Consider the following 13,127-nt stretch of genomic DNA (forward strand, 5'->3'; position numbering starts at 1 on the left):
TGCCGGGCAATGGGAGGGGGCCATGGCACCCAGGATCACCTTGAGCCTGGTCATCGTCCTCAGGGGTGTGAAAAATCCACCCTTGAGCACCACAGCTCTGCCAACCTACTGCCTGCTGCCTATGTGGCTAGGTCAGGGGTGGGCAAACTTTTTGGCCTAAGGGCCATATCTGGGTATTGAAATTGTATGGCAGGCCATGAACGCTCACAAAATTAGGGGTTGGGGTGTGGGAGGGCCCCAGTTGGAGGTGCAGGCTCTGGGGTAGGGCTGGGGATGAGGAGTTGGGGGTGCAGGTGGGTGCTCCCGGCTGGAACTGAGGGGTTTGCAGTGGGTCGGGGCTTCGACGGGGGTTGAGTCGTGGGAGGAGGTCAGGGGTGCAGGCTCTGGGTGGCACTTACCTCAAGTAGCTCCCAGAAACAGCAGCATGTCTCCCCTCTGGCTCCTACGTGGAGGTGTGGCCAAGCGGCTCTGCACCCGGCTCTGTCCGCAGGCGCCGCCCCTGCAGCTTCCATTGGCTGCAATTCCCGGCCAATGGGAGCTGTGGGGGCAGCACTTGGAGCGGGGGCAGCTTGTGGAGCCCTCTGGCTGCCCCTACACATAGGAGTTGGACAGGGGACATACCCCTGCTTCCGGGAGCTGTGCGGAGTGGGGCAAGACCCCGATCCTGCTCTCGGTTGTAGCACCAGAGCAGGGCAAGCCCTGAACCCCGCTTCCCGGCAGGAGCTTGAGGGCTGGATTAAAATGTCTGGAGGGCCAGTTGTGGCCCCCGAACTGTAGTTTGCCCACCACTGGGCTAGGTTGATGGACAAATGCTTCTGTCAGCCTAGCTACCGTTGCTTGGGGAGATTGAGTTCCCACAGTGATGGAAAAACCCTCCTCGCTCTACTTTGTGTCTATACTACAGTGCCATAGCTATGGCACTGATAGCGCCCGCCACTTAGACATAGCTCAAGACCCCTTCCAGAGCAGCACATCCCTCCCCCAGGAGCTCCTGCGAGCCCGTCACAGCTCCCCGTCTCCGGAGAAGTCTGCGATGCCAGGAGGTTGTCAGGGCTAAACATGCCGCATCCACAGTCCTGCGCCACCTATCGCCGCCCTGCAGCATGTGGCTTCATACCTACCTGCTGGGCCCACACCGTATAAACTATCCAGCATCAGCACTTACACTGGGGCACTGTCTTCTTCATCTCCTCGCGGATGGTCCTCTCCAGGCGATTGCATGCAGCAGTGGAGAGGGACTGCGACAGCTGCTGTGACAGGTGCTCCTGGAGCTGCCCGTTCCGCTGCTGCCCCTCGGTCAGAGCTCGGTCCAGCCTCCGCTCTGGAGGTCACATGTTAAGGAGCAACAGCCTCCAGATGCCCTCTCTGATCCCGGCACTCCTATCCTCTGGTGATGGGCACTGGACAGACACACTATCTCCTGCACCACTTGCGGCTTCCAGAAGATCTAGCCTGGGCCTTCGGTAATGGGGGACTCCAGGATATGGCTGTGTTAGCTCTTATAACCCCACCTGCCAGCAAACAGGCCACGGGAGGGATCAAGAGCAGTAACTGGAATCAAGTGCAGTGCAGGCTGGCCACCAGCAAGCACCTGACAAGAATCATTAACCCCGCACCTCAGCATCCCCTGATATTCGAGTGCTGGGACCCCACATCACAGCATCTCCCCATCCCAGCCCTGGGACCCCACACAGCTCTTCCGGTGCCCCCCAACCCTGCACTGCAGCATCCCCCCCATCCCAGCCCTGGCAGCCCACAAGGCTCTTCAGAGCTTTCCAGCCCTGGGACCCCACACAGCTCTTCCGGTGCCCCCCAACCCCGCATTGCAGCATCCCCCCATCCCAGCCCTGGCACCCTTGAGCAGTGACTGCTGAACTCCGAGGTGATTTTATGGTACAGATATATGGCTGCTGGGACACTATGTCGTCTCTCCTGCAACACTACTCACCCCAGAAGGGCCGGCCCTGTGGCACACTGGCCCCAAGAGGGGTTTGCCAGGAAGGATACGCTCTTGTTCTTGCTGAGAATCAATCACTCGTTCCATGTGGCCCATGAGGGAGCTCTGCACAGCATCCAGGTGGTCAGTGAGTCTCTGCATTAGTTCCATCTGGTTCTGTCTCAGCTCTGTGAGCTCCCTCTGTTGGCTCCGCAGCAGAGACATCAGCTCATCCTGGCACTCGGCAGTCACCTGTTGGCAGACAAGGCAGCCATATGATACGCTCTGACACCACTGACCACCGCATCTGTACTGAGATCAGAGGTCAGCAGAGAGGTTGAGCCCCTGCTAGGGAAACCCAGGGCCAGTTCACCCACCACTTAAGCTCAGGAGCAAAGCTCAACACAACCATGATAAGATTCAGGGCCAGTCCTAGCCAAGTGGCACAGTTCCCCCCATCTCCAATAGGATTAGCACTTTGCCTTTACAGGAGCACACTGATGAGACAGCAAAACACACCATGTCCCAGGTTTCTTCCATGACCTAAGAGATTGAGCTGATTGGGAGCGAACCCTGCCCAGACCTTCCCAGGCTATCTAACTCCAAATCTTTTGCTCCCCAAAGGTCATGTGCAAACCAGAGCCTAGCTCTCTCTCACTGGATCCCTGCAGCTGCCTACAACACTTAGAGGATATAGGTCTCTGCTGTCAGAGAAGCGGAAAGCCCCAGGATTTAAACAGCTGGCCTCAGGCACTTACGATGGAGCAATGCATTGTTTGGGGGGTGCACCGCCATTCACAGGGCCAGCACCATGGCACTTCCTCTAGCTCAGGAGGGGAAGTGGCTCTGGTCAGCTCCATGCCTGGAGGAAGGGGAAGTTATTTTGGAGACTTTCTCTGGCCCATATTATCCAGATGGTCAGACTAGATGATCACATTGGTCCCTTCTGACCTTGGAATCTACAGAGGTGCTTCACCCGCATCAGCTGGAGCCAGACTTTAACCTAGCGGGAAGCCATCTGAAATCCAATGCTACAGGCAGCAGACCCCACGTGACAGGCTGGCTGAGCCCTCAGTGTTCCAAGGGCATCCCAATGAGTCCTAAAACGTGGTCCCAGCATGCTACGCTCTCCATTGGACATGGAGGTACAACCAGCAGAGATAAGGAGTTTTAACAGGCCAGAGCTGCTCTGTCCTAATGGGGCTAGGAATGCCTTGTTTTCCCATTACTGGCGCACTCAAAGTGATTTCTGTTTATCTCATGCAGGAGCAAATACCAGAGCTGTGGCTGGGCAGTTGAATTGGAAAAAAGAGGACCATGTATATGCGAATCAGATGTGGTAAGCTGCAAAGGAAGCCACTGGTCTCACCAAGTCAGGGCACCCCTCTCAGACCATCTGCAAGCCACAGAGCTAAGCAAGTTCTGCAGGGCCTTAGTGAGCAGCAAGGCACAGCTGGCATGCCCTGCCGGCTCACGGAGCAGAGGCCCCAGGCTCTGCAACAGACACTGAGGGAATTGGGACGGGCTTTCCTTTAAGTCATCAGTGAGCTGGCTAACAAGCAAGCAGGTGATGGAGCGTCGGATCCCCGCTGGGACTAACCTGGCGATCACATGATCTCGGGGACTGGGTCACATCCCTGGAATTAAAAGAAGAGTTACCATAACCATGTGAATTGCTCCCAGCCCGGGGTCAGAGTCTTTCACCAACACTGACTGAGCTGGGTCTGGGCTTTTGATTCCACCTATAACTTTCACCCCCCCACCGTCTGGCATCTGCCCCCCTTCTGTCTTGTTCCACCACCAACACAGGAACACCAGGAGGGTGGAGAGTTCATGTTGGTACAGAACTGTATCAAAGCCAAGAATTACTACCCCTAGTGAGTAAGACTCAAGGGACCCATACACGGCTCCTCTAGGTGGGCTGGTTTGACACAGGGCACCTACTGGGCCTGACCCTTTGGCCTGAGGGTCACTGGCTCCCCTGCTGTTCACACAGCATGAACACAGCCTAGGCTGTTGAGCCTTGACTGAATTTGGGGGCAGAAAAGTCACTCCCCTGACGTTATCTGCCCAAACATCAAGATGGCAATTTTCTCTGTTTCTTATAAAAAAAAATCAGGTGCACATTTTGAAGTTCTTAAAGAGTGCGTGTAATGACTGTCTGGAGCCATATATTGCAATATGGACTGAACAAAGAAAACATGGACTTGGTTTGTTAAGCAGGAGAGACCAGTTTGGCTTCTGCAAACCCGTGACTCCGTGTTGATTCAAACCTGGCAAGAGGGAGGCACGCGCTGGCGGCTCACAGCCTGGATGGCCTGTAAGCACTACAGCAGCAATTCAGTTGTCTGAAGAGGACTGGGACATGGGAAGCAAATGGCATTTCTCAGCAGAGATTCCTTGTTCACTGCCTCCTTTTCCTGCAACTAACAATCTAAAGCCCCAGCCAGTGGTCTGCAATCATGACATACACAAGGACAGCTCCAAACCAGTACATGGAGCCATATGAAAAGCACAGGAGTAGAAAGCCATTTGCAGAGCTTGCACTGATTTTCCTGTACATAGGATTTAGCACATTGGACTCTGCTACCTGGTCACCTTCTCATGGGCTGACCCTTCAGCTGATCAAGTTTCAGCCAGAGCACATTCATACGGTCAAGTTTCAAATACAGATGCAGCAGGCAGGTGCCAGATGTTACTGCATGTGGCCACTGTGGTTGGGCCTAGAAGCCACCCAGATCAGAGCTCTGTCATGCTGGGTGCTGAAAAGCGTTTAGAGAATGACCATCCTGAAGGAGCCTTCCCCGAAGTGAGGCAGATTGCTCTGCCATGGGGCAGCACAGGAGTAGAAACGAGGCTGGGTACCCCTCTCATCTCACTGTAATGAGCCTGCCTCCCACAAGTTCTTCTGAAGCGTGTCCTGGCCCTGCAGCACCTGCTGGAAGGGCAGGACAGAGTCTGCTCCCATGCCCCTCTGTGATGGCCAATACAGCGCTTTCACCAGGGTTGGCGGGTTACTGCTCACAAAGCTCAGATCCCCATGTGCAGACAGCAACAGCTCTAGGGCACCGCTGGCTAGCTTAGCTGCTAGTGGGTTTCTCAGATTGCAACCCTCTGCTGCCAATCCTGCAGCTGTCTGCCCTGGAAGCCCAGCGTACCCATCATCTTTCTTGCCCTTCCGTTTGAGCTTGGGGGAAGCTCGAGGGGACACCTTGGCTTTCCAGTCCTTCACAGGCAGCCTCTGTGCAGATGCTTTGGCACTAAACCCGCCTGATGTAGAAGCCAAACTTGCAACTTCATCATCATGGTCACTGCAAAAGAAGACCAGGGAGAAGAGGTTGCTGGCAGTACTGGGGAGAGCCAGCCTGATGGGGCTTCAGCCACCCTTCCCTACAGCTGGCCAGCTCATCAATCTAGAGGAGTCCGCAGGGCCCAGCATGAAGCGCTCCACCTTGACCCAAGGAACCAGGCTGCTCAGATCAAGATGAAGCATGGCATGATGGGACCTGTAGTCTCTGCATTAGGCTGGGCTGCAGAGGTCTCTGACTGCTCCCCAGTGTGGACTCACTGACTCGGGAGGGGACAAAGCACAGCACACCTCTCAAGCTGAGCAGCTGAAGGTGCCGTAACCCAGTGAGAACCACAACATGGAGAGACCAAGGGCCGTCCAGGCAGTAATAGAACTCCCCACTCACGGGCGGGGCTGACCCTGCCACCTCTGGCTGCAGCTCTACCATTGAAGGCAGCGAGAATTTGGCATGTAGGAGCAGCCTCTGGTGGTGAAGGGCGGGCCATGACTGGGCAGGATCCTGGAGAGCACAGCAGTGCCCATGGGCACTCGATCTACCTTGCTTTACACTCAAGGGCTGGGCTCCACCAAACGGTGCCCATTGGTTGGTTTGCATTGATGACTGGACCAAGCGACATGAGCCACGCTTGGTCCACGTTCCCCCGAGCAACCCAGCGAGCATTCTGACCCCGAAGAGCGTGAGCCAGGCAACAGCATCTTGCGAGCCAGCCCAAGCTATCAGGGTAGGACTGGTTTCATGGCCTCCCTCATGCCAGGGCTGGGGGGCAGGAGGCAAAGCAGATGAAGACTTGCCAAGTACAGAGGCACAGACACAGCACGAACAGAGTACATGCCGGGGCCACGTAGGCTGGTACCTTTGCTCTGCGCTGGCATCCTGGCTGTCGTGCTGCAGCAGGTGGTAGCTGTGCCTGTGATAGGAAGAGCTCTTGTGCTTCTCTGCAACGTCATCCCTTGGGCTGGGGAAAAGGGAAACGCCATCATGGAAACATCTCCCGGCCTGGTTATCTGCTCATCCCACTGCCTGCACTGGGGGGGCCTGCTGACAGCAGGCTGGGCTCGGAGCCCACACAGAACCGGTGGGGTCTGACAGCCAGGCCCTGGCATAGTGGGTGTCTGGGAGGGGAGGGGGTGAGATGCTTGGGTGCAATCACACATCCTTCAGAGCCTGGGCGGGGCTGTAGATGTCAGGCCAGTTTGAGGCTGGTAACAGACTGCACAAGCTCCTAGGCTGGAGGACGGGCATAGTTTATAAACACCAGTGAATAGGAAGCAGCTGGCAGGAACTCCACGCTGCTCTCCTCCAGACTATGGGTAGAGTGCGTCTGCCAGCCATTGTATTTTCACCGGTCCAGGGAGTATTTCAGATCACCAGACACTGTGCATTAGTGGTAACAGCAAGAGGTCGTTGCCTGGATGCTGGCACACCTGCAGAGTGCAGAAAGTTACAAGGTCTGGAGTCGGGGCCCAGGAGAACCAGCCACCATGGCAAGGCTTTTCGAAACTCGCACCCTGGATCCAGACAGTCGACATGTGGGACACGAAAGCAGTATGGAACATCCAGACAGTTCAACGGCAGCTCCCGATTCCTCCCTTCCCCCCCCAGTGCAGTGGGGACAGGAAATGCTGAAGAGGCAGCACTCTTAGCTGCTAGGGTGGAAGGGTGGCTGTGTCTCCTGTAACTCAGGGGACGTCTCTGATCTATTAAGGAGCGGTGCTGGCAGGCTGCTGGCCTCGCTCAGAAGGATAGAGGCTGCAGGGCTGGCCCTGGGACGTGCAGCCTCCCAATCTATGAGAGGCATGGGGACAAATCAGGACATTCTGCTCCACTCCTGCCAGAGGAGGTAGGATCTGGCCAGCCCAGACATTTCACACCTGCAGGAAACACCCCCAGCTGCTCGGGCTGGAAGAGTTTGTCTTCAAGATATGGCTACGCATAACCCTTCTCTCAGGCTACATCTCTATGCCTCCCAGCTTGGGCTGACACACCCTCAGACCTGCTTCGCCATGTGAATCCATCACAGCTACTCACTTCAGGGACTAAGTTTGGTTGGTGTCTCTGTTACTGCTGGCTCTGCAGAGCCAGCTCAGTCGCAGGTGAGAGACTCGTCAATCTCGTGCACTGGCAGCAGAACTGGCTACCGAGTGCCAATCAGTTCTCCCCAAGAGGGTTGTACAGGTTTTGCCAGGGGCAGAATTTGGGCTGCACAACCTTTATTCTGCTGGTCATGCACAAGATGGAAAGACCCCAGATTGACTTTGAGAACCCAGGGTAAGTGTGCAGGGCTGGCAACTAGAAAAAGGGTTAAGGGGCTGAGCTCCTTCGAGCTGGAGCACACGAGAAACAGACGCCCCATGCTATCCTGGAGTCCCTGTTGTAGAGTAGAGGTTCATGTTAAAGCTGGCCTGGAGGTGGCGGGGACAGTGATGCTGAGCCTACAAAGTCAGGGTGCAGGGAGAAGAAGTGGCTTATTGGGGCTCTGAAAGGAGGGACAGCCAAGGTCCTGAAACACCAGTTTTCCACCAACCTGCCGACTGGACATGGCTAGGAAAATGCCCCCAAGTAAAGCAGAGCAAAGCTCACCCAGCCGGTTACCTGTCTGCTATGCTGTTCCTGGTTTCCCTGGTGATGTCAGGGGCTGCTGGCCACGGCTGGCTCACGACGCTGTTGGAAGATGCATTTTCCTGAGTTAAAGCAGTCTCCAGTAATGAGGGTGTGGTCAATCTGTCCACCTCCACGGAGGCCATGTCCAGGGAGTGCTGGCTGTGCTCTGAGTTGTGCCGGTTCCTCGGGGACAGCAAGTGCAAGGCCGATGCAGCTGAGGCCATGCTGTCCGCATGGTGATTGGGCTCCAGCACCTCTGCAGGAAGCCCGGCTGGGGCTGCGGCAAAGCTGCGCTGCAGCGTCTCAGAGGCAATCTCTGGGATATCCTGGGATATGGCCGTAGAGGCTGAGGAAATGACATCAGGGGAGCGCTCCCGGGTGGGTGAGGCCTGGGCTACCACAAGGGGCTCCACTTCCTGCAGCTCCAGAGCCAGAGAGGGGTTTGCTGGAGTGACCTGACCAACAGAAACAAGCAGACATTCACTGTCATGTAGAGACACCCAAACCACACAAGCCACCTCAAGGACCATAAGCACCTCATGCCAGCCAGCCTTCAGGGGAGAGAGCGGAGAGGCCCAATCATGGCCTTACTACTGCTAGGCCCCCAGACAGGGCTGCTCAGGAGCCAGGCAAATGGGGGCTGACTCAGACATCTGGGCCTGTCTGCATTCTGATCCTTTGCTGTTTCAGCACCCCTATTACCCGCCAGCACAGAACCAGCTGTCCGGTAGGACAGCTCTGTCCTTTGTGTGTGCTGTCCAGTGTGCATTCACTGACCAGGGTCACACTGCACTTAGTCAGGGTTTGCAAACACTTCAGCACATAAAACCGCCAGTCTCAGCAGTCCAGGGGATTACACAGGTGAATCATGTACTTAAGTGCCTGCAGGACCGGTCTAAGATTTCACATTTCTCTCACCAAAGAGGCAAGACACACTAGCTACAGGATCATCAGCTTAAAACACCTGTTTCCAGTTGAAGATTTCATACTGATTGTTACAAGTAACACCTAAAATCTCCAGAACTGAAAGAGATTTGAGGAAATATTCCTCTTTCTGTTTGCTTTACTGGCTACAATCAACTTCACTGGATCTTTCCTACAGAAGCAGGGGCAGAAATATTTTAAAAGAGGAACTTCTTGTTGCAAGTCCAAAAAGCAGGCAGCAGCAGACTCAGCTCGGATTTCAGTATACCCTGGTCAGGAAATGTACAATGTCAGAGCAATCTGTGTGTCCTCTGACCATCTGGTAGCTTTCCCTGGGGTGCTTCCTTGACTTCCTTCCACCCAGCCACAAGGTCTCCTAGCATGGGCGGTGACTGCTCCTAATGTTGCTGATGATCGAATAAGAAAAGTGACTCTGTGCTAGAGCTGCCCCCATTTTTAAAGCCAGGCAGTCTGCGACAACATGTGCTGGCACAGCAGCACCTTCCAGCCAAGAACAGGTACCACCCCTGCTAGCCACTCGAATGGGCCAGCATGGGCACCCTGGTGCATTCCAGCTGGCAGAGGAGCATGGAAAGAAAGGCAGAGTTACCATGTGCCAAAAGCAGAAGGTGGCAACAGTGCTGGGAGCCTTACCGGAACAGGCGCCTTTGGTGTCAGCTTGTCAGAGAGTCCAGGGATAAGAACTGAATGGCTCCTAGGACTCGTCTGGAGACTGCTGCTACTGCTGCTCAGCGTGAGGCTGGTGTCCAACTGCATCTTTGGGCTCAAAGTCAGGTCTTCAGATGGCCTATACATGGAGATGGAACGAGCTGAGCACCAGATTTTGTAGGATTGGTTTGGGCAGAGCCCCTGAGCTCAGGGAATCCTGCTGCGCTTGGTCAATGCAAGAGCGCCTGGACCCAGGTTACCCAGTGTCCCCCAAGCTCTGTGGTTCCTCCCACCCAATGGGAGACCATCCCTCGGAGTGACCACTCCTCCCAGACTAGGAACTGAACAGAAGAGCTTCACAACATGGTTAGAGGGAGTCTGTTAGAACTCAGGGGCTCAGATCCTGAGGGGGGATTTGATAGCAGCCTTCAATTACCTGAAAGGGGTTCCAAAGAGGATGGAGCTCGGCTGTTCTCAGTGATGGCAGATGACAGAACAAGGAGTAATGGTCTCAAGTTGCAGTAGGGGAGGTTTAGGTTGGATATTAGGAAACACTATTTCACTAGGAGGGTGGTGAAGCCTTGGAATGGGTTCCCTAGGGAGGTGGTGGAATCTCCTTCCTTAGAGGTATTTAAGGCCCAGCTTGACAAAGCCCTAGCTGGGATGATTTAGTTGGGGACTGGTCCTGCTTTGAGCAGGGGGTGGGACTAGATGACCTCCTGAGGTCCCTTCCATCCCTGATCTTCTATGAATCTAGGATCCTCTAGTCTAGCCCATCTCTGGGGGAGGAGACCATGACGTGGCAGGACTTGTCCTTGCCCTCCTCTCGCAAGCACTGTGGCTTCTACCCTATTATACTCTTCACCACCAGGAAGCTGTACCTGATGTTCAGTCTAAGTGTGCCTCAGTTAGCATCATGCCCCTTCCCTCAACCTCCCAATAATGCCTCTCTGTCCTTGGGGTCTGCAGCCTTCGCTGGTCGCAAACTGCAACATCCCCTTCAGAGGAGCAGGGAAAGCAACCAAGCGGCAGTGCAATGGGAGAACCTCTCCGTGGCGGAATCAGAGCAGGCTGCCTCTGCGCCACCCTGGTCTCCTGAGGCACAGGGAAGGAGGCAGGTTCGCTCAGCACTGCCGTAGAGTGTCTCTCAGATGCCTGGTTTCAGAGTAGCAGCTGTGTTAGTCTGTATTCGCAAAAAGAAAAGGAGTACTTGTGGCACCTTAGAGACTAACAAATTTATTTGAGCACAAGCTTTTGTGAGCTACAGCTGAAGCTCACGAAAGCTTATGCTCAAATAAATTTGTTAGTCTCTAAGGTGCCCCAAGTCCTCCTTTTCTTTTCTCAGATGCCTGCAATTGGAACCAATTTGTAGCCCCTGGAGCACCAGCCTGCTCTGCAGATGGGGCCTGACTCGGCTGGGAAGGACACGAACTCTGGCTCCACTTACCTGGGCACAGCGGGGTCATTGACAGAAGCGCTGCTCATGGCTGTGACTGCAGTCAGGGAACTGACGCTGCTTCCCGGTGACACGGCAATCTAGCAAAAACATAGATCCATGCTTTGAGAGGAGGCTCTGTGGCTAGTCCTCTCCCTGAGCAACTCCTGGCTCCCTCCACAGTCCCACTACGGAGCGTGCAGAAGGTGACAGAGACTCTCCCAAGATTCCAGATGTGCCTAGGGCACCAGTCAAGGACCGGGCCCCTTCATGGCCTTTGACAGATCTGCGCATGAGGTTTTGGAGACCCAACTGCAGATTGGATGGAAAGGCCCTTCTGGAGGTTTGCTCCTTTCCTCTCTAAGACACTACTTGCTTTCCCTGCTGCAGAGCACTCACAGGTGGAGTTCGGCAGGGCTCAGCCCTGTCACCCCTCCCGTTCACACACATGCAGCTGCTAGAGGAGAAGGGGCTAAGCTGTTCCACTAAGAGGTGCCCAACACTCAGATCTACATCCCCTCGTCCATCCTGGATAGCATGGTCTTGGGTTCTCCCCGCATCTGCTACAGAAACAGACCTGGATGGAAGCCAAGTGGTTTGGACTTGACTTAGACAAGTGTTGCCAACAGGTAGAGAGAAGCGTCTAAATGAACTGATGGGGGACTGCTTGTCACTTTCTATGGGATGGGTATGTCTGACCATTGCTGTTACAGTTTGGAGTGTGACCAAGGGACCTCTTGAGTCCAAGTGGCAGAGGGCAGAAGGGGTGCATAAGGAATCCCCTGGGTCTGGTATTTTCATTCAAGTTCACCAAAGTGTGTCATGTGAGGTCTCTCATAAAGGCCTGTCTCACACTGGGCATCAATATTGTTGCAAAACATGTATGGATGGCGTGTGATTAAGCGAACTTACATCCAATACTTAGTTTTCAGTTCTTAAAGTCTGTGTCTAGGGACTGGTCATCAGCAAAGGTGAAAAACAGCTTTTCCTCCAGAGAAGAGCTGTTTATCCATCTGTTTCCACATAGATTAAGTATTGGATGTAAGTTCACTCACAAGTCTGAACCAAATGCTAACAAAGGACTGTGGAATCTTCAAGACAAGAAATTAACAGGAAGAGGTAACCAGCAGGAGTTATCCTGTTTAGTACAACAAACTTCTGAAACTCTAACTAGGAGAGTGGCTCCAGGTCTTGGTTTCAGAACCATTCGAGGGTATGTCCCCCCCCCGCTAGGTATGAGAGAACGGAAAGGCCTATCACACTCTCCTTCCAGCAGTCCGGAGGCTGGAGCACGGTCCTGGGGAGTGCTCATTCCCTGATACAAGACACGTCACAGAAGTGAAAGCAAAACCCGAGTCGTCTCGCCCAGAAGAAAAGGCACTGAAATGATTCAACTCAACTAAATGCTCTCCAGTGGCTTCCCTTGCTGCATACATGCCCTCTGTCATGCTCCCTAATTAAGCACAGCGAAGAGAGGAGGGAGTGATGTTGTGCCCACTGGGGTACCTTCAGCCATTTAGGAACATGGGGCTTTTCCCTGCTACTCAGACAGAGAAGAGTTCTAAAAATGGGCTTGTATCTTCAACACACACTAAAGTCTGCTGGGCAATGGTGCAGATTCCCTGGCACCACTAAAGCAAGCCAGCTCAGCAGACCGAGAGTACTCTCTGAGCAGCCAGCAGCAATACAGACAAGCTCTGGGGAGCATACCCAAGCCACTTCAGAGAGGGGCAGCAATTGCACACAGCCCTTGGGAGGGGATCTCCACCCCAGAAGCTAAACCCCACAAAGCAAGAACATGCTGCCACACCGCCGGCTCACTGGTTTGGGGATGGATCTTGCACCAAAGATGCTCAGGTCCCAGCTTCCTGCTGCTAATTGCAGGTCTCTCTCAGCATGAGCTTGGGTCAGCTTGGCATTTTAAAGGTGCCACAGCCCCCACTGCTAAGCTCTGGCCTCCCTTCCTCATTACTGTATTTGCATCTCAATCCTGCAAGAAGCAGGAGTAGTGCAGTTTCCTCCCCAAAAGAATCCTTACAGGAAACCTCTGGGATTCAGATTGTTTGGTCCTAGGAGCCAAGATTTCCTGGTGAACTTTCCATAAGCCAACTGCAAAAGGTAAGAAAAGGCTAAGAGCTCTGAGCACTTCCTATGCTTTGTACTCTAGATTATCTGGACTACCCGAGTCATCACAGCCCAGGTGGGATTCCTCAGAGCGCAAAATCCCAGCTCGTCCCCTACATTCCCCACT

The 13,127-nt window shown here is 54.3% G+C and overlaps 1 protein-coding gene across 2 annotated transcripts in view; it reads right to left on the reverse strand.

Annotated features, from left to right (window-relative positions):
* EDC4 (enhancer of mRNA decapping 4) overlaps positions 1–13,127 on the reverse strand; it is a 53,437-nt gene that overhangs the window by 8,108 nt on the left and 32,202 nt on the right. For both annotated transcript variants that reach the window (XM_038368740.2, XM_043495162.1), the window contains 8 exons: positions 10,889–10,977; positions 9,427–9,580; positions 7,840–8,303; positions 6,101–6,202; positions 5,095–5,247; positions 3,537–3,573; positions 2,008–2,188; positions 1,166–1,321 (listed from right to left, as the gene is read on the reverse strand). In XM_038368740.2, the coding sequence (XP_038224668.1) occupies positions 1,166–1,321; positions 2,008–2,188; positions 3,537–3,573; positions 5,095–5,247; positions 6,101–6,202; positions 7,840–8,303; positions 9,427–9,580; positions 10,889–10,977 (1,336 nt within the window). The remainder of the gene's footprint in view (positions 1–1,165; positions 1,322–2,007; positions 2,189–3,536; positions 3,574–5,094; positions 5,248–6,100; positions 6,203–7,839; positions 8,304–9,426; positions 9,581–10,888; positions 10,978–13,127) is intronic.

Source organism: Dermochelys coriacea, chromosome 12, assembly GCF_009764565.3.
Source record: "Dermochelys coriacea isolate rDerCor1 chromosome 12, rDerCor1.pri.v4, whole genome shotgun sequence".
NCBI lineage: Eukaryota > Metazoa > Chordata > Testudines > Dermochelyidae > Dermochelys > Dermochelys coriacea.